The sequence below is a fragment of the Ranitomeya variabilis genome, chromosome 7, assembly GCF_051348905.1.
Source record: "Ranitomeya variabilis isolate aRanVar5 chromosome 7, aRanVar5.hap1, whole genome shotgun sequence".
Lineage (NCBI taxonomy): Eukaryota > Metazoa > Chordata > Amphibia > Anura > Dendrobatidae > Ranitomeya > Ranitomeya variabilis.
Genome location: NC_135238.1, coordinates 11,193,037 through 11,219,313, shown reverse-complemented (window position 1 = coordinate 11,219,313; position 26,277 = coordinate 11,193,037). Strand labels below are relative to the sequence as shown.

At 42.2% G+C, this 26,277-nt stretch overlaps 1 protein-coding gene and 1 long non-coding RNA gene across 5 annotated transcripts in view; one reads left to right on the top strand and one right to left on the bottom strand.

The window, feature by feature from the left end:
- Positions 1 to 26,277, bottom strand: part of LOC143785269 (uncharacterized) — a 52,357-nt gene that overhangs the window by 7,171 nt on the left and 18,909 nt on the right. The window lies entirely within an intron of this gene.
- Positions 1 to 26,277, top strand: part of LOC143785267 (sulfotransferase 1C2-like) — a 54,730-nt gene that overhangs the window by 18,197 nt on the left and 10,256 nt on the right. Inside the window, exons 1-3 of one of the 4 annotated variants that reach the window (XM_077274007.1) lie at positions 4,691 to 4,761; positions 20,561 to 20,702; positions 20,848 to 20,973. In XM_077274007.1, coding sequence (XP_077130122.1) covers positions 20,570 to 20,702; positions 20,848 to 20,973 — 259 coding nt within the window. In that variant the 5' untranslated portion in view covers positions 4,691 to 4,761; positions 20,561 to 20,569. Of the gene's footprint in view, positions 1 to 4,690; positions 4,988 to 20,560; positions 20,703 to 20,847; positions 20,974 to 26,277 lie in introns of those variants that run through there. The other 3 variants (XM_077274006.1, XM_077274008.1, XM_077274009.1) reach the window with 3 other exon arrangements.

Here is a 26,277-nt window from a genome sequence, read left to right as displayed (position 1 = left end):
TGTGTGTGTTTCATTACGGGATTGATGGGAGGGGGGAAAGCACTGGTTACGACACCCAGGTCTCCACAGTCTGGCAGACGCGGTACTGTATAAGGTGCGCGTCTCTGACTGGGGAGCACCTAGATAGAGCAGCACAGAAAGGTTGTCAGTGCCAGATCCCCCCTGGCATCACTCCCCTTTAGTGATGCACTAATTGGAAGACCCCCAGCCGGCCAGTGGGCACTGGAGGGGAGGGGTCCTACGGCCACTCCTACAGGGGTTAAATCCAGGTGTCCGGCCGGGAACTTTCTCTTTTCCTCCCGGCGGACACCTGGAAGCATTGTCCCACCCGCCCTCCCTTTTTAAAGGCTAAAGATGATACTAACCTGCGGGATGATGTAAATCGGTAAATGCTATTGTAATATTTTACTTTTATTAAAAAAAAAAAAATTATATTTGTACGTGATATAACTAACTCTGGTAACCTTTATTAAGTCACAGCGGAAGAAGCGGAGGAGGGCAAAGGTCGTAGTCGCTCGTTGGTCCAATTCCCCTGTCGATCACGGACAGGAGCTCGGCGCGAGCGGCCGTTACGACATGTAATTGCCCTTCTCAGCTTATTTAATTAATAAACTGTGACCGACCTGTTCAACCCACCTAGGACTGTGTGTGTTTCATTACGGGATTGATGGGAGGGGGGAAAGCACTGGTTACGACACCCAGGTCTCCACAGTCCTATGGGGACAGTATACAGTGTGTGGTGTGACTGGGGGAATTATGGGGACATCATACAGTGTGTGGTGTGACTGTGGGGGAACTATGGGGACATTATACAGTGTGTGGTGTGACTGGGGGAACTATGGGGACATTATACAGTGTGTGGTGACTGTGGGAACTATGGGGACATTATACAGTGTGTGGTGACTGTGGGAGAACTATGGGGACATCATACAGTGTGTAGTGTGACTGGGGGAACTATGGGGACATCATACAGTGTGTGGTGTGACTGTGGGAGAACTATGGGGACATCATACAGTGTGTAGTGTTACTGTGGGGGAACTATGGGGACATCATACAGTGTGTGGTGTGACTGTGGGAGAACTATGGGGACATTATACAGTGTGGTGTGACTGTGGGGGAACTATGGGGACATTATACAGTGTGTGGTGTGACTGTGGGGGAACTATAGGGACATCATATAGTGTGTGGTGTGACTGGGGGAACTATGGGGACATAATACAGTGTGGTGTGACTGTGGGGGAACTATGGGGACATAATACAGTGTGTGGTGTGACTGTGGGGGAACTATAGGGACATCATATAGTGTGTGGTGTGACTGTGGGGGAACTATGGGGACATTATACAGTGTGGTGTGACTGTGGGGGAACTATGGGGACAATACAGTGTGTGGTGTGACTGTGGGGGAACTATGGGGACATTATACAGTGTGTGGTGTGACTGTGGGGGAACTATGGGGACATTATACAGTGTGGTGTGACTGGGGGAACTATGGAGACATTATACAGTGTGTGGTGTGACTGGGGGAACTATGGGGACATTATACAGTGTGGTGTGACTGTGGGGGAACTATGGGGACATCATACTGTGTGGTGTGACTGCGGGAACTATGGGGACATCATATAGTGTGTGGTGTGACTGTACGGGAACATCATACAGTGTGTGGTGTGACTGGGGGAACTATGGGGCCATCATACAGTGTGTGGTGTGACTGGGGGAACTATGGGGACATTATACAGTGTGTTGTGACTGTGGGGGAACTATGGGGACAGTATACAGTGTGTGGTGTGACTGTGGGGGAACTATGGGGACATCATACAGTATGTGGTGTGACTGTAAGGGAACTATGGGGACAGTATACAGTGTGTGGTGTGACTGTGGGGGAATTATGGGGACATCATACAGTGTGTGGTGTGACTGTACGGGAACTATGGGGACATTATACAGTGTGTGGTGTGACTGTACGGGAACTATGGGGACAGTATACAGTGTGTGGTGTGACTGTGGGGGAACTATGGGGACATCATACAGTATGTGGTGTGACTGGGAGAACTATGGGAACATTATACAGCGTGTGGTGTGACTGTACGGGAACTATGGGGACATTATACAGTGTGTGGTGTGACTGTACGGGAACTATGGGGACATCATACAGTGTGTGGTGTGACTGTACGGGAACTATGGGGACATTATACAGTGTGTGGTGTGACTGTACGGGAACTATGGGGACAGTATACAGTGTGTGGTGTGACTGGGGGAACTATGGGGACATTATACAGTGTGTGGTGACTGGGAACTATGGGGACATTATACAGTGTGTGGTGACTGTGGGAGAACTATGGGGACATCATACAGTGTGTGGTGTGACTGTACGGGAACTATGGGGGCATCATACAGTGTGTGGTGTGACTGTGGGAGAACTATGGGGACATCATACAGTGTGTGGTGTGACTGTACGGGAACTATGGGGACATCATATAGTGTGTGGTGTGACTGTGGGGGAACTATGGGGACATCATACAGTGTGTAGTGTTACTGTGGGGGAACTATGGGGACATCATACAGTGTGGTGTGACTGTGGGAGAACTATGGGGACATCATACAGTGTGTAGTGTTACTGTGGGGGAACTATGGGGACATCATACAGTGTGGTGTGACTGTGGGGGAACTATGGGGACATTATACAGTGTGTGGTGTGACTGTGGGGGAACTATAGGGACATCATATAGTGTGGTGTGACTGGGGGAACTATGGGGACATTATACAGTGTGGTGTGACTGGGGGAACTATGGGGACATTATACAGTGTGTGGTGTGACTGGGGGAACTATGGGGACATTATACAGTGTGGTGTGACTGTGGGGGAACTATGGGGACATTATACAGTGTGTGGTGTGACTGTACGGGAACTATGGGGACATCATACAGTGTGTGGTGTGACTGGGGGGAACTATGGGGACATTATACAGTGTGTGGTGTGACTGTACGGGAACTATGGGGACATTATACAGTGTGTGGTGTGACTACGGGAACTATGGGGACATCATACAGTGTGTGGTGTGACTGTGGGGGAACTATGGGGACATCATACTGTATGTAGTGTGACTGGGGGAACTATGGGGACATCATACTGTATGTAGTGTGACTGGGGGAACTATGGGGACATCATACTGTATGTAGTGTGACTGGGGGAACTATGGGGACATCATACAGTGTGGTGTGACTGTTGGGGAACTGTGGGGACAGCATAGTGTGTGGTGTGACTGGGGGAACTATGGGGACATCATACAGTATGTGGTGTGACTGGGGGAACTATGGGGACATCATACAGTGTGGTGTGACTGTTGGGGAACTGTGGGGACAGCATAGTGTGTGGTGTGACTGGGGGAACTATGGGGACATTATACAGTGTGTGGTGTGACTGTACGGGAACTATGGGGACATCATACAGTGTGTGGTGTGACTGTGGGGGAACTATGGGGACATCATACAGTGTGTGGTGTGACTGGGGGAACTATGGCGACATCATACAGTGTGTGGTGTGACTGGGGGAACTATGGGGACATCATACAGTGTGGTGTGACTGTTGGGGAACTGTGGGGACAGCATAGTGTGTGGTGTGACTGTGGGGGAACTATGGGGACATTATACAGTATGTGGTTACTGTGGGGGAACTATGGGGACATTATACAGTGTGTGGTGTGACTGTGGGGGAACTATGGGGACATCATACAGTGTGTGGTGTGACTGGGGGAACTATGGCGACATCATACAGTGTGTGGTGTGACTGGGGGAACTATGGGGACAGTATACAGTATGTGGTGTGACTGTGGGGGAACTATGGGGACATCATACAGTGTGTGGTGTGACTGGGGGAACTATGGGGACATCATACTGTGTGTAGTGTGACTGGGGGAACTATGGGGACAGTATACAGTATGTGGTGTGACTGTGGGGGAACTATGGGGACATCATACAGTGTGTGGTGTGACTGGGGGAACTATGGGGACATCATACAGTGTGTGGTGTGACTGGGGGAACTATGGGGACAGTATACAGTATGTGGTGTGACTGTGGGGGACCTATGGGGACATTATACAGTATGTGGTGTGACTGGGGGAACTATGGGGACATCATACTGTGCAAAGGGTAGAGAGGTGATTACACTGATTTTGGAGACAAATTGTGGGGAGAATACCCTGTGGGGTTATCGTACTGTGTGCAGGGGGGCATTCTTACTGGCATCACACTGTATGGGGGCCATGAACAGGGCATCCTAGTGGGTGAGAACACTAAGGGGTTTCATAGGCCGCCATTCATGTCTCTCTCTCTCTCTTGGCAGGTCTGCTCTTCTGTGACTGTGACTTTGTGCCGTGATCCCATATACTGCACCAAATATTTTTTTTTCAGGTGGTACAATAACAAATGGTATTGTGGTACCATGTTCACATCGATTTTTCAGGCGGAAGCACTTTGGAATTTTACTGGGGCCCATGATTTTTTTGTAGGCCTCTGGTGATACGTCTGCTGAGCCATGTATCTAATCTTGTAAGGGATACATTTTGCTGTATCTAATTCGGACTACATACAAGTTCTCTTTAATCCAGATTAATCGGATAATTAGAGGACGCTGCACCAGTCGGGGTAAAAGGGTTAACAATGAGGTCACATGGTCGCTCCAGCACTGCTGGTACCGCCCCTGCTCTTCTGCTCCGTCAGTCCTCTCATTGATGAGTGCTGGGAGTGCGGCTGCTGACATCCTCAGGTACGTGCAGGGTTAGTGCTGGATGTACCGTCCCGGACCTCAGAACCAAGTCCGACTATCAGAACACCGCCAGAACCCGAGGCCTGGTGAGAATTGTTCAGTTCTTCCTAGTGAAACTGCAGCAGTCTGGGGAAAACTGTGGAGGGGATTCCTATAGATTCTGTGCTGGTTCTGATGATCCGAACACACAAAGGGCGGGTTCTACTAACTGAACGACTGAGTTATTGTGAGTATAAATTCAATCACTCTTTTTCGTAAGTGTCCAGCTCAAAGGTCAGAACTGTGTCACCATGAATAGAGCCAGAAAGTAACGGCAGAGAAGTCCGAACCGACAGTCATATTGTGTGTAGACTAGAAGGAAATGGAACATTTCTGCTAACTCATATCGTCCACAACACTAAAGATAATATTCCTATCTGTCCCAAAAAGCAACAGACACCATGTACTGACAATTTTATCTGCCCCCATGTACAAGAATATAACTACTATAATACTGCTCCTATGTACAAGAATATAACTACTATAATACTGCTCCTATGTACAGGAATATAACTACTATAATACTGCTCCTATGTACAAGAATATAACTACTATAATACTGTCCCCTATGTACAAGAATATAACTACTATACTACTGCTCCTATGTACAAGAATATAACTACTATAGTACTGCTCCTACGTACAGGAATATAACTACTATAATACTGCCCCTATGTACAAGAATATAACTACTATAGTACTGCTCCTACGTACAAGAATATAACTACTATAATACTGCTCCTATGTACAAGAATATAACTACTATAATACTGCTCCTATGTACAAGAATATAACTACTATAATACTGCCCCTATGTACAAGAATATAACTACTATAATACTGCTCCTATGTACAAGAATATAACTACTATAATACTGCTCCTATGTACAAGAATATAACTACTATAATACTGCTCCTATGTACAAGAATATAACTACTATAATACTGCCCCTATGTACAAGAATATAACTACTATAATACTGCTCCTATGTACAAGAATATAACTACTATAACACTGTTCTTATGTACAAGAATATAACTACTATAGTACTTCCCCTATGTACAAGAATATAACTACTATAATACTGCCCCTATGTACAAGAATATAACTACTATAATACTGCCCCCTATGTACAAGAATATAACTAATATAATACTGCTCCTATGTACAAGAATATAACTACTATAATACTGCTCCTATGTACAAGAATATAACTACTATAATACTGTCCCTATGTACAAGAATATAACTACTATAATACTGCTCCTATGTACAAGAATATAACTACTATAATACTGCCCCCTATGTACAAGAATATAACTACTATAATACTGCCCCCTATGTACAAGAATATAACTACTATAATACTGCTCCCTATGTACAAGAATATAACTACTATAATACTGCCCCTATGTACAAGAATATAACTACTATAATACTGCTCCTATGTACAAGAATATAACTACTATAATACTGCTCCTATATACAAGAATATATCTACTATAATACTGCCCCTATGTACAAGAATGTAACTACTATAATACTGCTCCTATGTACAAGAATATAACTACTATAATACTGCTCCCTATGTACAAGAATATAACTACTATAATACTGCTCCTATGTACAAGTATATAACTACTATAATACTGCCCCTATGTACAAGAATATAACTACTATAATACTGCTATGTACAAGTATATAACTACTATAATACTGCTCCTATGTACAAGAATATATCTACTATAATACTGCTCCTATGTACAAGAATATAACTACTATAATACTGCTCCCTATGTACAAGAATATAACTACTATAATACTGCTATGTACAAGTATATAACTACTATAATACTGCCCCTATGTACAAGAATATAACTACTATAATACTGCTCCTATGTACAAGAATATACTATAATACTGATCCTATGTACAAAAATATGACTACTATAATACTGCTCCTATGTACAAGAATATAACTACTATAATACTGCCCCTATGTACAAGTATATAACTACTATAACACTGCTCCTATGTACAAGAATATAACTACTATAATACTGCCCCTATGTACAAGAATATAACTACTATAATACTGCCCCTATGTACAAGAATATAACTACTATAATACTGCTCCTATGTACAAGAATATAACTACTATAATACTGCTCCTATGTACAAAAATATGACTACTATAATACTGCCCCTATGTACAAGAATATAACTACTATAATACTGCCCCTATGTACAAGTATATAACTACTATAACACTGCTCCTATGTACAAGAATATAACTACTATAATACTGCACCCTATGTACAAGAATATAACTACTATAATACTGCTCCTATGTACAAGAATATAACTACTATAATACTGCTCCTATGTACAAGAATATAACGAGTATAATACTGCCCCTATGTACAAGAATATAACTAGTATAATACTGCCTGCTATGTACAAGAATATAACTACTATAATACTGCCCCTATGTACAAAAATATAACTACTATAATACTGCTCCTATGTACAAGAATATAACTACTATAATACTGCTAAATGTACAAGAATATAACTACTATAATACTGCCCCCTATGTACAAGAATATAACTACTATAATACTGCTCCTATGTACAAGAATATAACTACTATAATACTGTTCCTATGTACAAGAATATAACTACTATAATACTGCCTCCTATTTACAAGAATATAACTACTATAATACTACCCCTATGTACAAAAATATAACTACTATAATACTGCTCCTATGTACAAGAATATAACTACTATAATACTGCTAAATGTACAAGAATATAACTACTATAATACTGCTCCTATGTACAAGAATGTAACTACTATAATACTGCTCCCTATGTACAAGAATATAACTACTATAATACTGCCCCTATGTACAAGAATATAACTACTATAATACTGCTCCTATGTACAAGAATGTAACTACTATAATACTGCTCCCTATGTACAAGAATATAACTACTATAATACTGCCCCTATGTACAAGAATATATCTACTATAATACTGCTCCTATGTACAAGAATATAACTACTATAATACTGCCCCTATGTACAATAATATAACTACTATAATACTGCCCCCTATGTACAAGAATATAGCTACTATAATACTGCTGCTATGTACAAGAATATAACTACTATAATACTGCCCCTATGTACAAGAATATACAGTGCCTACAAGTAGTATTCAACCCCCTGCAGATTTAGCAGGTTTACACATTTGGAATTAACTTGGCATTGTGACATTTGGACTGTAGATCAGCCTGGAAGTGTGAAATGCACTGCAGCAAAAAAGAATGTTATTTCTTTGTTTTGTTTTTTTTTAAATTGGGAAAAGTCTTTTCAGAGGGTCATTTATTATTCAACCCCTCAACCCACCAGAATTCTGTTTGGTTCCCCTAAAGTATTAAGAAGTAGTTCGGGCACAAAGAACATTGAGCTTCACATGTTTGGATTAATTATCTCTTTTTCCAGCCTTTTCTGACTATTTAAGACCCTCCCCAAACTTGTGAACAGCACTCATACATGGTCAACATGGGAAAGACAAAGGAGCATTCCAAGGCCATCAGAGACAAGATCGTGGAGGGTCACAAGGCTGGCAAGGGGTACAAAACCCTTTCCAAGGAGTTGGGCCTACCTGTCTCCACTGTTGGGAGCATCATCCGGAAGTGGAAGGCTTATGGAACTACTGTTAGCCTTCCACGGCCTGGACAGCCTTTGAAAGTTTCCTCCCGTGCTGAGGCCAGGCTTGTCCGAAGAGTCAAGGCTAACCCAAGGACAACAAGGAAGGAGCTCCGGGAAGATCTCATGGCAGTGGGGACATTGGTTTCAGTCAATACCATAAGTAACGTACTCCACCGCAATGGTCTCCGTTCCAGACGAGCCCGTAAGGTACCTTTACTTTCAAAGCGTCATGTCAAGGCTCGTCTACAGTTTGCTCATGATCACTTGGAGGACTCTGAGACTGACTGGTTCAAGGTTCTCTGGTCTGATGAGACCAAGATCGAGATCTTTGGTGCCAACCACACACGTGACGTTTGGAGACTGGATGGCACTGCATATGACCCCAAGAATACCATCCCTACAGTCAAGCATGGTGGTGGCAGCATCATGCTGTGGGGCTGTTTCTCAGCCAAGGGGCCTGGCCATCTGGTCCGCATCCATGGGAAGATGGATAGCACGGCCTACCTGGAGATTTTGGCCAAGAACCTCCGCTCCTCCATCAAGGATCTTAAGATGGGTCATCATTTCATCTTCCAACAAGACAATGACCCAAAGCACACAGCCAAGAAAACCAAGGCCTGGTTCAAGAGGCAAAAAATCAAGGTGTTGCAGTCTCCTAGTCAGTCTCCTGACCTTAACCCAATTGAAAACTTGTGGAAGGAGCTCAAGATTAAAGTCCACATGAGACACCCAAAGAACCTAGATAACTTGGAGAAGATCTGCATGGAGGAGTGGGCCAAGATAACTCCAGAGACCTGTGCCGGCCTGATCAGGTCTTATAAAAGACGATTATTAGCTGTAATTGCAAACAAAGGTTATTCCACAAAATATTAAACCTAGGGGTTGAATAATAATTGACCCACACTTTTATGTTTAAAATTTATAAAAATTTAACTGAGCAACAAAACTTTTTGGTTTGTAAGATTTATGCATCTGTTAATAAATCCTGCTCTTGTTTGAAGTTTGAAGGCTCTAACTTATTTGCATCTTATTAAACCTGCTAAATCTGCAGGGGGTTGAATACTACTTGTAGGCACTGTAACTACTATAATACTGCCCCTATGTACAATAATATAGCTACTATAATACTGCTCCTATGTACAAGAATATAACTACTATAATACTGCCCCTATGTACAAGAATATAACTACTATAATACTGCTCCTATGTACAAGAATATAACTACTATAATACTGCCCCTATGTACAATAATATAACTACTATAATACTGCTCCCTATGTACTAGCTAGAATATAACTGTCATGATCCAGTCTGGAGTTTGTTTTCTGCTTTCATCTCTCTGGACTGGTCATGCAGGGGTTAATCCACTCAGCCTCGTTTTGGAGCTGGCTGGGCTTTTTCAGTCCTCTGCTGGCCAGCATCAGTGATAGTTAATGCTTCCAGGCTAGAACAGCTGACCCGTATACCCTGGTGATCCTTCTGCCTCTGACTTCCCGTATTTGTGTTAGACCCGTTCCCTATCCCTGATTTAGTGTTCGTCTGGTTGTTTCCCTACAGTGTATGACTCGTCCTGATCTCTGCACCCTGCGTCTTGTTTTCCGTCTCTGATATCACGTTCCCCAACCGGCTTTCTCTGGTTTGTACCCCGACTTCGTCTTACATCTCACGTTTTGGATACCGCACTCCCGTTTGGCTCTGATTTCTGGCTTGTCTCTGACTACGTGCATTGTTGTTACTTCTGGTACTCTGCTCCTGACAGGTTCTGACTCAACTCGTCTGACCACTCTTTCATTACCTGTGGCACCTGTGCAGCTGTTCAGTGTTGCTGCGCTGTGAGTGTGCGGTCTCTCTTCCCTCTCCAGCACACCGTGGTAGAGGTTGCACTATACTGCACTACAGCCGCATCACATTATCACTGACCGCACATTTAAAGATGATTTTGCATTTTTTTTCCTCTGGTCATGGATTCTTTTTGTAGCTTGGCGGATCAAGTGTCCAGTTTGACACAGATGAGGGATTTTTCGGTTGAACATCAGACCCTTGCCACGTCTCATACTCACTTAAGAAAAAAGCTGACGGAGACTGTTAAGACCGTGCAGGGAACCACCCTTCATGTTGTTAGTTGACCTCGTGATTCATTAGATGTTGTTTTGCACTCTCCCGAACCCTCGGTTAAGCTTCCTGACACTTTTTCTGGTGAAAAAGATTAATTTTGTACGTTCAGGGAGGGTTGTAAATTATTATTTTCCCTTAGACCCCAATCTTGTGTGAATGAGACTCAGCGGGTATGGATTATCTCCTTACTTAGGGAGGATCCCCAATCTTGGGCTTTCTTAATGCCCCTGAACGGATGTCAGTAAATAGGTTCTGAGGCCCTAGGACTTATCTATGACGAACCGGACCATGTCAGGTTGGCAGAGGACACTATTATGTGTCTGGTTTAGGGAAAGCGCTCACCCGAGTGGTACAGCTCCGAGTTCCATCGATGGTCCACTGAGGTGTCCTGGGATGACTCCGCGATGAGATGTCAGTTCAGGAGTGGATTGTCGGATTACCTGAAGGACGCTGTGGCTCTCCATCCTCCTCCCAGCTCATTGGAGGAAGCTATGACTCAGGCTATCCGCATGGGTCAGAGGCTGCGGGAGAGAGGTGTTACACAGCGAGAGGTTCCGTTGCTCCCTGCTGGTCCTATTGTTTTGCCTTCGTCTGAACCTATGGAGGTGGGGCCACCAACCTCAAGGAGAGGAGACGGCGACGTGTAGGAAAGCTGTGTTTTTCCTGCGGAGATCCCGGACATTGGAAAAAGGACTTCTCCTCCTGCCCACTGACTATCAAGCGGCTGAGTCTGGGTGATTGTCATGGAAGTCACCCAGACTCTCAGGTACCTATTTCTGCAGTTTCAAAAATTTGGTTGGAAGTGGAACTTTGTTGTGGGAGTGGCTCCCACTTCTGCCTTCGTGGATTGCAGGTCGTCCAGGAACTTTATTGACTCTGACCTGGTGTCCAAGTGTAAGTTAGGGACAGTTAGGCTGGAGACTCCTCTTCATATTGTTGCCATTGACAAAACACCTCTGGCTAAGAATGTCATCAAATTTGTTTCAGAGGAGTTTCTCCTTAAAGTGAGTTCCCTACTAGTGATGAGCGAGTATACTCGTTGCTCGGGTTTTCCGAGCACAATCGGGTGATCTCCGAGTATTTGTTAGTGTTCGGAGATTTAGTTTTTATTGATTCAGCTGCTTGATTTACAGCTATTAGCCAGCCTGAGTACATGTGGGGGTTGCCTGGTTGCTAGGGAATCCCCACATGTAATCAAGCTGTCTAGCAGTCGCAAATCATCTAGCTGCGGTAAGGAAAACTAAATCTCCGAACACTAACAAATACTCGGAGACCACCCGAGCGTGCTCGGAAAACCGAAGCAACGAGTATATTCGCTCATCACTATTCCCTACACCAGGAACGTATTTCATGTTTCGTTATGGACAATCTGCCTGTGGGACTGGTGTTGGGGTTCTCTGGTTACAATTACATAATCCTGTGATAAACTGGGAATCTCAGGACTTGTTAAATGGGGTCCTAATTGTAGTAAAAATTGCCTCACTACAGTACTTGTGTCATCTGTCAGTGTGGAGGGTATTCCAGAGTACCTGAAGGACTTTGAGGATGTGTTCTCTGAAAAGGAGGCTGAGGTTCTACCACCACACCGCCCATTCGACTGTGCTGTTGATCTTGTTTCTGGTGCCAAATTGCCCAAAGCCCGTCTGTACAACCTTTCTGGCCCTGAATGGGCCGCTATGAAGGAGTATATCTCTGAAAGCCTCCGTAAAGGGCACATTCGGCCATCTGTCTCTCCTGTGGCGGCGGGGTTCTTTTTTGTGAAGAAAAAGGATGGTGGTTTACACCCATGCCTCGATTTTCGAGAACTGAATAAAATCACTATAAGAAACACTTATCCTCTCCCACTTATACCCGATTTGGACAATCAATTGTCGAGGGCCAGGTGGTTCTCTAAGTTGGACCTCAGGGGGCATACAATCTCATCCGTATGTGAGAGGGGGATGAGTGGAAAACTGCATTTCTCACCTCTGAGGGTTTGAGAATTTGGTTATGCCCTTTGGCCTGACTAACACGCCGGCAGTGTTCCAGAATTTCATGAATCATGTTTTCTCAGATTTTATTGGGCGTTTCATGGTAGTTTATTTGGATGACATCCTCATATATTCTTCTGACAAACAGGCACATGGGCCACCCCGTGCAGTTCTTCTGAGGCTTAGGGAGAACTCACTATTTGCTAAACCATAGAAGTGTTCATTTTTTGCTCAAGAATTGTCCTTCCTTGGGATCATTTTGTCTGCTGAGGGGTTTCGTATGGACCCTAGGAAGGTACAGGCTATTGTGGATTGGGTGCAACCCAGAGATCTGAAGGGTATTCAGCGTTTTCTGGGGTCCACTAATTATTCGAGAAAATTCAATAAGGGGTTTTCTCAGGTGGTCAGACCCCTCAATGATATAACTCGCAATGGGGCTGATCTCAAGAACTGGTCAGCTCCAGCTGTGGCAGCATTTTCTTCCTTGAAGAACTGTTTCATGACTGCCCCTGTATTGGTTCAACCTGATTTGTCTAAACCATTTATCATAGAGGTGGAGGCCTCAGAGGTGGGAGTGGGGGCTGTGTTGTCTCAGGGGCCCACCACGTTGACTAACTTAAAACCCTGTGCTTTCTTTTCGAGAAAATTTTCCTCTGCTGAGAGGAATTATGATGTACCCACATAATCAGGAGCTTATTGGCCATTAAATTGGCGTTTGAAGAATGGAAGCTTTTTTTTGGAGGGGGCTTTCCATCGTATCACTGTCATTACTGATCACAAGAACCTGTCTTACATTGAGTCCGCCAAAGTTTTACTCCGAGACAGGCAAGATGGTCAGTTTTTTTTCCCCATTTTCAGTTTTCTATTACTTTCAGACCAGGGTCCAAGAATGTTAAGGCTGATGCTTTGTCTCGTAGCCTAGATCCAATATCACCTCCTGAACCTCCATTCCGCAGAGTGATGGTGGCTGCTGTGTCCTCGGCATTGGAACGAGAGATTCGCGAAGCTCAATCTCTTGCTCCTTCATCCATACCTGATAATAAACTCTTTGTGCCTGTTCAGTATCGATTTAAGGGTGCTTCGGGAGTTCCATGACTCGGCACTGAGTGGGCATCCTGGAATCTCGGCCACGCGTAAAGCCATCACTAGGTTGTTTTGGCGGCCCTCGTTGGTTTCTGACGTCTCTGGGTTTGTGTCCTCCTGTAAAACTTGTGCACGCGCAAAAAAAACCCCGTAACCGACTGGCCGGGGAATTGATGCTACTGCCAATTCCAGATAGACCATGGACTTATCTGTCCATGGATTTTATCACCGATCTCCCTCCCACTAATCGCAAAACCGTGATCTGTATAGTTGTTGATAGGTTCAGTAAACAGGCACATTTTGTACCACTGGCAGGCCTCCCTAATGCTGGGACTCTATCAAAACTATTAATTGAGCATGTGGTCCAATTGCATGGTCTGCCTGTCAGTGTGGTGTCTGATAGAGGGGTGCAATTTGTGGCAACATTCTGGAGGGCTTTTTGTAAAAGGCTGAGTGTCAGTCTGACCTTTTCAACGGCCTACCATCCGGGGACCAACGGTCAGAAAAGGACCAATCAGTCTTTGGAGCAGATATTACGGTGTCTTGCCACGTCTAGACAGGATGATTGGTGCTCTGCAGTACCCGTGGCGGAATTTGCTTTCAATAATCATGTCAATCAGTCCACTGTTACTTCCCCGTTCTTCTGCAACTATGGGTTTCACCTTCACTTTGGTGAGTTTTCCTGGCTGGATTCGGGGGGGCCAGGGGCCGATTCAGCCTTTCTGCGATTGGGGGAGGTCTGGAGGGAGATTCAGAGAAACATTGGGGAAGCTCAGGGCAAATACAAGTTTTATGTGGATAAACGGCGTTCTGTGGGGCCGGCTTACCGGGTGGGGATAAGGTACGGTTATCCACCAAGAATATAAGATTGAGGATTCCCTCTGCTAAGTTGGGTCCCAAGTTTATTGGCCCTTATCAAACTTTAGAGAGGTGGTTAATCGTGTGGCCTTTTGCCTGCCTCCGTCTTTGCGGATCCCCAATGTGTTCCATAAGGCGCTTCTGAAGCAGTCGGTGCCTTCCTCAGGTGAGGCTCCCTTGCACCCTCCACCTGTTGTGGATGGCCAGACCGAGTATGAGGTGGAACGGGTGGTGGATTCTCGTATGCTCCGCCGTTCACTTCAGTACTTGGTCCATTGGAAAGGTTACGATCCTGAGGACCGGTTGTGGGTACCGGCGCGTTTGTTCCATGCGGATCGTTTGGTCCGGGTCCTTTCATGCTCGTTGTCCAGGGAAGCCTGGGGGTCCTGTGGCCCCCCATTGAGAGGGGGTACTGTCATGATCTTTCGGGGTTTGTTTTCTGCTTTCATCTCTCTGAACTGGCCATGCAGGGGTTAATCCACTCAGCCTCGTTTTGGAGCTGGCTGGGCTTTTTCAGTCCTCTGCTGGCCAGCATCAGTGATAGTTAATGCTTCCAGGCTAGAACAGCTGACCCGTATACCCTGGTGATCCTTCTGCCTCTGACTTCCCGTATTCGTGTTAGACCCGTTCCCTATCCCTGATTTAGTGTTCGTCTGGTTGTTTGCCCTACGGTGTATGACTTGGCCTGATCTCTGCACCCTGCCTCTTGTTTTCCGTCTCTGATATCACGTTCCCCAACCGGCTTTCTCTGGCTTGTACCCCGACTTCGTCTTACATCTCACATTATGGATACAGCGCTCACGTTTGGCTCTGATTTCTGGCTTGTCTCTGACTACGTGCATTGTTGTTACTTTTGGTACTCTGCTCCTGACAGGTTCTGACTCAGCTCGTCTGACCACTCTTTCATTACCTGTGACACCTGTGCAGCTGCTCAGTGTTGCTGCGCTGTGAGTGTGCGGTCTCTCTTCCCTCTCCAGCACCCCCTGGTGGAGGTTGCACTATACTGCAGCCGCATCACAATAACTACTACTGTATAATACTATCATAACTGCTATAATACTGCTCCTATATACAAGAATATAACTACTATAATACTGTTCCTATGTACAAGAATATAACTACTATAATACTGCTCCTATGTACAAGAATATAACTACTATAATACTGCTCCTATGTACAAGAATATAACTACTATAATACTGCCCCTATGTACAAGAATATAACTACTATAATACTGCCCCTATGTACAAGAATATAACTACTATAATACTGCTCCTATGTACAAGAATATAACTACTATAATACTGCCCCTATGTACAAGAATATAACTACTATAATACTGCTCCTATGTACAAGAATATAACTACTATAATACTGCCCCTATGTACAAGAATATAACTACTATAATACTGCCCCTATGTACAAGAATATAACTACTATAATACTGCTCCTATGTACAAGAATATACAGTGCCTACAAGTAGTATTCAGCCCCCTGCAGATTTAGCAGGTTTAATAAGATGCAAATAAGTTAGAGCCTTCAAACAAGAGCAGGATTTATTAACAGATGCATAAATCTTACAAACCAAAAAGTTTTGTTGCTCAGTTAAATTTTTATAAATTTTAAACATAAAAGTGTGGGCCAATTATTATTCAACCCCTAGGTTTAATACTTTGTGGAATAACCTTTGTTTGCAATTACAGCTAATAATCGTCTTTTCTAAGACCTGATCAGGCCGGCACAGGTCTCTGGAGTTATCTTGGCCCACTCCTCCATGCAGATCTTCTCCAAGTTATCTAGGTTCTTTGGGTGTCTCATGTGGACTTTAATCTTGAGCTCCTTCCACAAGTTTTCAATTGGGTTAAGGTCAGGAGACTGACTAGGCCGCTGCAACACCTTGATTTTTTGCCTCTTGAACCAGGCCTTGGTTTTCTTGGCTGTGTGCTTTGGGTCGTTGTCTTGTTGGAAGATGAAATGATGACCCATCTTAAGATCCTTGATGGAGGAGCGGAGGTTCTTGGCCAAAATCTCCAGGTAGGCCGTGCTATCCATCTTCCCATGGATGCGGACCAGATGGCCAGGCCCCTTGGCTGAGAAATAGCCCCACAGCATGATGCTGCCACCACCATGCTTGACTGTAGGGATGGTATTCTTGGGGTCGTATGCAGTGCCATCCAGTCTCCAAACGTCACGTGTGTGGTTGGCACCAAAGATCTCGATCTTGGTCTCATCAGACCAGAGAACCTTGAACCAGTCAGTCTCAGAGTCCTCCAAGTGATCATGAGCAAACTGTAGACGAGCCTTGACATGACGCTTTGAAAGTAAAGGTACCTTATGGGCTCGTCTGGAACGGAGACCATTGCGGTGGAGTACATTACTTATGGTATTGACTGAAACCAATGTCCCCACTGCCATGAGATCTTCCCGGAGCTCCTTCCTTGTTGTCCTTGGGTTAGCCTTGACTCTTCGGACAAGCCTGGCCTCGGCACGGGAGGAAACTTTCAAAGGCTGTCCAGGCCGTGGAAGGCTAACAGTAGTTCCATAAGCCTTCCACTTCCGGATGATGCTCGCAACAGTGGAGACAGGTAGGCCCAACTCCTTGGAAAGGGTTTTGTACCCCTTGCCAGCCTTGTGACCCTCCACGATCTTGTCTCTGATGGCCTTGGAATGCTCCTTTGTCTTTCCCATGTTGACCATGTATGAGTGCTGTTCACAAGTTTGTGGAGGGTCTTAAATAGTCAGAAAAGGCTGGAAAAAGAGATAATTAATCCCAACATGTGAAGCTCATTGTTCTTTGTGCCTGAACTACTTCTTAATACTTTAGGGGAACCAAACAGAATTCTGGTGGGTTGAGGGGTTGAATAATAAATGACCCTCTGAAAAGACTTTTCACAATTTAAAAAAAAAAATAAACAAAGAAATAACATTCTTTTTTGCTGCAGTGCATTTCACACTTCCAGGCTGATCTACAGTCCAAATGTCACAATGCCAAGTTAATTCCAAATGTGTAAACCTGCTAAATCTGCAGGGGGTTGAATACTACTTGTAGGCACTGTAACTACTATAATACTGCTCCTATGTACAAGAATATAACTACTATAATACTGCCCCTATGTACAAGAATATAACTACTATAATACTGCTCCTATGTACAAGACTATAACTACTATAATACTGCTCCTATGTACAAGAATATAACTACTATAATACTGCCCCTATGTACAAGAATATAACTACTATAATACTGCTCCTATGTACAAGAATATAACTACTATAATACTGCCCCTATGTACAAGAATATAACTACTATAATACTGCCTCCTATGTACAAGAATATAACTACTATAATACTGCTCCTATGTACAAGAATATAACTACTATAATACTGCCCCTATGTTCAAGAATATATCTACTATAACACTGCCCCTATGTACAAGGATATAACTACTATAATACTGCTCCTATGTACAAGAATATAACTACTATAATACTGCCCCTATGTAGAAGAATATAACTACTATAATACTGCTCCTATGTACAAGAATATAACTACTATAATACTGCTCCTATGTACAAGAATATAACTACTATAATACTGCCCCTATGTACAAGAATATAACTACTATAATACTGCTCCTATGTACAAGAATATAACTACTATAATACTGCCCCTATGTTCAAGAATATATCTACTATAACACTGCCCCTATGTACAAGAATATAACTACTATAACACTGCCCCTATGTAGAAGAATATAACTACTATAATACTGCTCCTATGTACAAGAATATAACTACTATAATACTGCCCCTATGTACAAGAATATAACTACTATAATACTGCCCCTATGTTCAAGAATATATCTACTATAACACTGCCCCTATGTACAAGAATATAACTACTATAACACTGCCCCTATGTACAAGAATATAACTACTATAATACTGCCCCTATGTTCAAGAATATATCTACTATAACACTGCCCCTATGTACAAGAATATAACTACTATAACACTGCCCCTATGTACAAGAATATAACTACTATAATACTGCTCCTATGTACAAGAATATAACTACTATAATACTGCCCCTATGTAGAAGAATATAACTACTATAATACTGCTCCTATGTACAGGAATATAACTACTATAATACTGCTCCTATGTACAAGAATATAACTACTATAATACTGCTCCTATGTACAAGAATATAACTACTATAATACTGCTCCTATGTACAAGAATATAGCTACTATAATACTGCCCCCTATGTACAAGAATATAACTACTATAATACTGCTCCTATGTACAAGAATATAACTACTATAATACTGCCCCTATGTACAATAATATAAATACTATAATACTGCTCCTATGTACAAGAATATAACTACTATAATACTGCTCCTATGTACAAGAATATAACTACAATAATACTGCTCCTATGTACAAGAATATAACTACTATAATACTGCTCCTATGTACAAGAATATAACTACTATAATACTGCTCCTATGTACAAGAATATAACTACTATAATACTGTCCCTATGTACAAGAATATAACTGCTATAATACTGCTCCTATGTACAAGAATATAACTACTATAATACTGCTCCTATGTACAGGAATATAACTACTATAATACTGCCCCTATGTACAGGAATATAACTACTATAATACTGCTCCTATGTACAAGAATATAACTACTATAATACTGCCCCTATGTACAGGAATATAACTACTATAATACTGCTCCTATGTACAAGAATATAACTACTATAATACTGCTCCCTATGTACAAGAATATAACTACTATAATACTGCCCCTATGTACAAGAATATAACTACTATAATACTGCCCCCTATATACAAGAATATAACTACGATAATACTGCCCCTATGTACAAGAATATAAATACTATAATACTGCTCCTATGTACAAGAATATAAATACTATAATACTGCTCCTATGTACAAGAATATAACTACAATAATACTGCTCCTATGTACAAGAATATAACTACTATAATACTGCCCCTATGTAGAAGAATATAACTACTATAATACTGCTCCTATGTACAGGAATATAACTACTATAATACTGCTCCTATGTACAAGAATATAACTACTATAATACTGCTCCTATGTACAAAAATATAACTACTATAATACTGCTCCTATGTACAAGAATATAGCTACTATAATACTGCCCCCTATGTACAAGAATATAACTACTATAATACTGCTCCTATGTACAAGAATATAACTACTATAATACTGCCCCTATGTACAATAATATAACTACTATAATACTGCTCCATGTACAAGAATATAACTACTATAATACTGCCCCTATGTACAGGAATATAACTACTATAATACTGCTCCTATGCACAAGAGTATAACTACTATAATACTGCCCCTATGTACAAGAATATAACTACTATAATACTGCTCCTATGTACAGGAATATAACTACTATAATATTGCTCCTATGTACAATAATTTAATTCCTACAGTACTGCCCCCTGTGGAGAACCAAGGGTCAGAGGGTGGTCTTGTCTACTGGCCTGGCTGACGTTAGAAAGCCTGCATGGACCAGGGTTCATCCCACTGAACGCCGTTCTCTTTCCCTGTGGGCAGAATACTATTCGGGTAACACACAATTGGATCTCCAACAGTCAATGACATATAGTACAGTCCTAGCAAGTACACAAGATGGTGCAAATGACCGAGCCTCAACCTTCCGCTTCTCGCCAGTAATTAGAACATCTACGACTTCGGTGCTTCCGAGGCCAACCACCCCAACCAGTGGCACCCTGCTTTTGGCGGACACCCACAGAGAGGCGGTAGCGGCAAGCTTAGGAAGCTGACAGTCCATTGGTATAGTCTTCTTCTGCTGATCCTCTGTTACATCATTTCTTACGTCCTCTTCACCTCCCAAGTTGTATTCTTAGTCCTATCCAGATCTCACAGCTCTTGTAAAGGCTCTCCACCTATCTCCTAGGTTGCAGACATGGTTGATCGTCCTCCAATAAAAGTGGTGAGTGGGATGCCCACCCTGGGACCTTTTGCAGAAAATTGGGAGAATGTTCAGTGCTTCCAGGCCAGAGATGGGGACCTGGTGATAGCTACCTACCCTAAATCAGGTGAAACCATTTTTTTTTCCAGGTATAATATCCAGTACTAAGGGCATCATCCTGGGGTGTCACTGCTAATTATGTCCTGGTGATTTGCATATTCGCATATATGTATGACTTATCTCCATGCTGAACACATGTTGCCTCCTAATAGGTACCACGTGGATGAGTGAGATTTTGGATTTAATGAAACATAATGGAGATGTAACAAAAACCCAACGTGGAGCGATCTATGAGCGGGTGGCTTTTCTGGAGTATGCCGTGCCCAACATGCCCACAGGTAACTGATGTCACAATTCTGTAAGGAATAGGGACATGGGAGAGTCGGCTCACCACTGACGTCTCTTCAGGAGAGTAGATTCCTCGCAGTCACCCCGGTCCTGGGCGTATTGGAAGGCAAAATGGAAAGAAATGTCTCCAGGGAGGTAAAACTTCACATTTATTAGTGACGCATTAAAAAGGCCTTTGTGACGCACAGTGAGACATCAGGACACCAGAGCGGGTCAGGGAGCGTGGACGCCGCTGCGATCAGATCCAAATGAGGCTGAGCCCAATGTGTTGCCGGTGAGTGCAGCTCCCGCGGAGAAGCGCAGCGAGTAGGAAACGAGGAAGGGACGTATTCAGCATAAAATCAAAAACCTTTATTCAACATATCAAGCCATGTTTAAAATGCTAAAAAACCTGACGCGTTTCAGGCGCGATAATAGCGCCCTTAGTCATAGGGTACAGAAAAAGGCATATACTTATATATAGAAGAAAGAGCAATCACAATACCGCAACACATGATGTCATTTGTATACACAAGGCGTGTGCCGCACTGACATCATGGACAACAGAAACAGTGTAATTAATATAAAGCAAAAAATAAATAAAATAACAGAAATGCCAATCAATAAATGTAACATAAACCATTTCTGAAGCTCATCCCATTGGGATGTTTAGTGTTTAATTTCAGAATCCAGACTGCTTCCCTCATAGTGAGGTGTCTCCGGTTATCACCGCCACGGATAGGATTAGTAAACCGTTCAACGCCGTAAAATCTGGAACATCGCCCTTATGGCGGCTAACAAAATGTTTTGAAGCACCTGAACGTTTGTGAACGTTTGTGAACCCTGTGCCCGTCAGCCATGAAGTTGTGTGATAGAGAGTCGCCCAGGGTGAGACCCCTCCGGACCACCTACCTGCAGCCCTGATTAATAAGATTGTGCAAGGAATCATCCTGATTTATAACAGGTACGTATTTTTTTTATTCTAGATTTAATTTAGTTGAATTGGAGACTATGCTTCTTGGTAAAGGTCACAAATGAATTAGTATTGTGAGAAGGGGGAGATAGAAGCATTATGAGAAATTAAAGATCTGGGTCCCGTCTCACGGATTTGAAATCAAACATTGACAAACTAAATATTGATCTTATTGATATTATCAAACGTTGATCAAAGTAAATATTGAACTTATTGAGATGTCAATAAGTTTACTAGATTACTTACATTTTATAATAACACTCCAGAATTCAGAAATTTGTCCAAAAAGATCACGGACAACATTAAAGTCCTCGAGGATAATATTGTAAAAATAAAAAAATCTAAATTATCCAGAGACACTATGAACTATAACAATGATAGTGTACACATGGAACAAAACCCCAGTACACGACCATCATATTAAATCCATTTTGAAGAATCATTCTTCTAAATTTCACTCGGACCATAAATATAGAAGATGGGTTTATCTTTCCTCCTCTGATTACACAGGTCAACAAAAAAAATTTTTTTTTCTGGTGTCCAAAATATTTTAATGAATTTGGGGTATTTTTGGGGTGCTGATTCTGAATATGTCATCAGTTTTGCCAGATTGGCTCAAGTTTTTGAGATTTTTGGTATCTTATTTATAGCACTTGTTGGTAAATGCGACGCATCATCTCATTAATTTCTTTGGATTAGTACTTGAACTGAGCAGTTCTCAATATAGTTTTGTGTTAAATAGTGTTCTAAAAGTTTGTTCATAGCTTGATTTTTGCACTAACTTTACGTTGTTGTCTGTTTTCCAGTGAAAAGCATGAACTCATCAAGAAGAAGTTGTCTTAACGATCCAGACTCATTCTGTTACATTTGTGGTGAATACACACTGCCAAAACATAGAAGAAACATAACAGACTTCGTAAGAAAAGTGTATTTTGCCTATTTTGGGGTTATGCTTGGGGACCAAGACAAGTTTTGGGCACCACACATAGTGTGCAAAGCATGTATCGAATTATTACGAAAATGGAGCAAAGGACAAAGAAAAAGCTTCAAATTTGGTGTTCCAATGGTGTGGAGAGAGCCAAAAAATCATCATGATGACTGTTATTTCTGTGCAGTGCAAGTGCAAGGATTCAATAAGCATAAGAAACGAAAATGGGAGTAACATGGAATCTGCAAGAAGGCCTGTCCCTCATTGTGAAGATGTGCCTGTACCTGTGTTTACCATAAATAACAGTCATCATGATGATTTTTTGGCTCTCTCCACACCATTGGAACACCAAATTTGAAGCTTTTTCTTTGTCCTTTGCTCCATTTTCGTAATAATTCGATACATGCTTTGCACACTATGTGTGGTGCCCAAAACTTGTCTTGGTCCCCAAGCATAACCCCAAAATAGGCAAAATACACTTTTTTTTACGAAGTCTGTTATGTTTCTTCTATGTTTTGACAGTGTGTATTCACCACAAATGTAACAGAATGAGTCTGGATCGTTAAGACAACTTCTTCTTGATGAGTTCATGCTTTTCACTGGAAAACAGACAACAACATAAAGTTAGTGCAAAAATCAAGCTATGAACAAACTTTTAGAACACTAATTAACACAAAACTATATTGAGAACTGCTCAGTTCAAGTACTAATCCAAAGAAATTAATGAGATGATGCGTCGCATTTACCAACAAGTGCTATAAATAAGATACCAAAAATCTCAAAAACTTGAGCCAATCTGGCAAAACTGATGACATATTCAGAATCAGCACCCCAAAAATACCCTAAATTCGATGAAATATCTTTGGCACCAAAAATGCTGTTGACCAGTGTTATAGTCGCACCGATTGTGACACGAACAATTCACAATCAAGTCTTTTACCGACTGCAGATCAAAGACGCAATCCAACGATGTCAAAAAACATAGGAGAGGGAGCAGGAAACACACCATGGAGACAATATCCCACAAGGAACAAGAGGAAACCATACTGACACATTCCCCGTCATCGTCCAGTGTGGTGATTCTAACTCCGACAATTTAGTCTCAAGCACAAATTGACATTCTTAATAAAGGTCTTAATTTTGTTCCCAGCAGGAAATTCGACCTTTTTCAAACAATTGAAGATGTCAATAAGTTTACTAGATTACTTACAGTGAAAAGACTTTTTTTTTTTTCCGAGTTGGACAATCAAGAAACAGAGTCTTCCTTACCTGTACAATCCATTTCTACCATAATGCCATTTTGACTCTCTCATCATTGCAGGACCCGATATGTAACGCAAACCTCATACAGGACAGTGACCTTAATATTACACCACAAGACTCCTCGTATTATCCGATACAATCCAGAGTTCCGTCCTTGGATCTTTTCCAATCTTTGGTTGAAAGACATTTAAGTTTACTGCATGAACGTCCTAGTGGTTCTCAATATTATAAAAATGCAACTAATTTGGAATATAAGGCCATTAGTGAAATAATAAGTAATTCTAACCTCATTGTCAGACAGTCTGACAAGGGGGTTGCACTGTGGTGCTTGACACCGCATTCTATGTTATGTCCGTACATACTATCCACCTACAAACCCGTCTACAGATCCCACCCTGTCATACAAGCTCATCTTGTCCAGTATTCTCGATGAAGGTGTCCGTTTGGGTTTATTCAATGAGATTCGTACGTGGCTCCTTCCTGATCATCCTATTGCCCTAATTTTCCATGGTCTTCCCAAGGTACACAAATGCATTTTTCCTCCCCACCTTCGCATTGGATCTCTCAACGAAAACGTAAGTCTATGGGTTAATCAACACCTTCACCCCTTTATGATCTGAAAGATACTTCTTCCGTTTTGCATGTTTTTGATAACGTCCATTGCGAAGAACGTTTCAGATTTATTACTTGTGATGTTGTCAATTTATATTCTACTGTACCTCATGATTTGGCTATTCACGCTATTTGGTCTCATTTAAACAAATATAGTTAATTATTCTTTGCAATTGATCAAAATTATTTTAAAACCCCTTTCATATCTTCTACTTCATAATTTTTTCATGTTTAGATTCTCCATTTTTTTATTTTTATTTTTTTTACAGACACTTGGTGCCCCTATGGGCTCAAGATGCTCCCCATCCCTTGCCATTCTCTATATGGCATGGTGGGAAGATTTGCTCAGTTTTACCGATTCTAACCCCTTCTAAGATTCCATTTTTTGGTTCGGGAGATACGTGGACGATTTATTGCTTGTATGGCAGGGTGAATCCATGAATGTGGAGAATTTTCTAGTTTATCGTAATTCTAATGATCCGAATTTAAGGTTCACCATAAGTGCCTGTGACATCCAGGCTCCGTTTTTGGACATCTAGTTATCGGGTAACCCTGTTACACATCTTCCCTATGTAGTAAGGATGTTTCTGGTAATACTAGTTTATTATCTTCTTCTCCATGTCTTACGATAAAAGCCAGACCCTATGGCGAATTCAATCGCACAGGACGGAATTGTTCTCTGAATCCTTTCTTTCTGAAAGTAAAACTATTAAAAAGCGATTAAGTGATGGGGTTATAAAGAACATGATATAAATGTGCTTCTAATAAAGTATCTAATAGACCCAGATCTTTAATTTCTTATAATACTTCTGTCTCCCCCTTCTCACAATACTAATTCAGTTTTGACCTTTACCGAGCCGCATAGTCTCCAATTCAACGAAATAAAATCTACAATAAAAAACTACGTACCTGTTATAAATCAGGATGATTCCTTGCCCAATATTATTAATCAGGGCTGCAGGTAGGTGGTCCGGAGGGGTCTCACCCTGGGCGACTATGTCTCCTAGCTTGATTACACAGCCGCATCACACAACTTCATGGCTGACTCACAGGGTTTCACCCTTCAAAACATTTTGTTAGCCGCCATAAGGGCGATGTTCCAGATTTTACGGCGTTGAACGGTTTACTAATCCTATCCGTGGCGGTGATAACCGGAGACACCTCACTATGAGGGAAGCAGTCTGGATTCTGAAATTAAACACTAAACATCCCAATGGGACGAGCTTCAGAAATGGTTTATTTTACATTTATTGATTGGTGTTTGTTATTTTATTTATTTTTTTGCTTTATATTAATTACGCCGTTTCTGTAGTCCATGATGTCAGTGCGGCACACACCTTGTCCATACAAATGCAATCATGTGTTGCTGTATTGTGATTGGTCTTTCTTCTATATATAAGTACCGTATTTTGCGGCATATAAGACGCACTTTTTCCCCCCAAGAAAAGGGGGGAAAATGGGGGGTGCGTCTTATATTCGCAATGCAGGCTTACCGTGGACCGTGGCGGCAGAGGTGCGGTGGCAGAGGTGTGGCGGCAG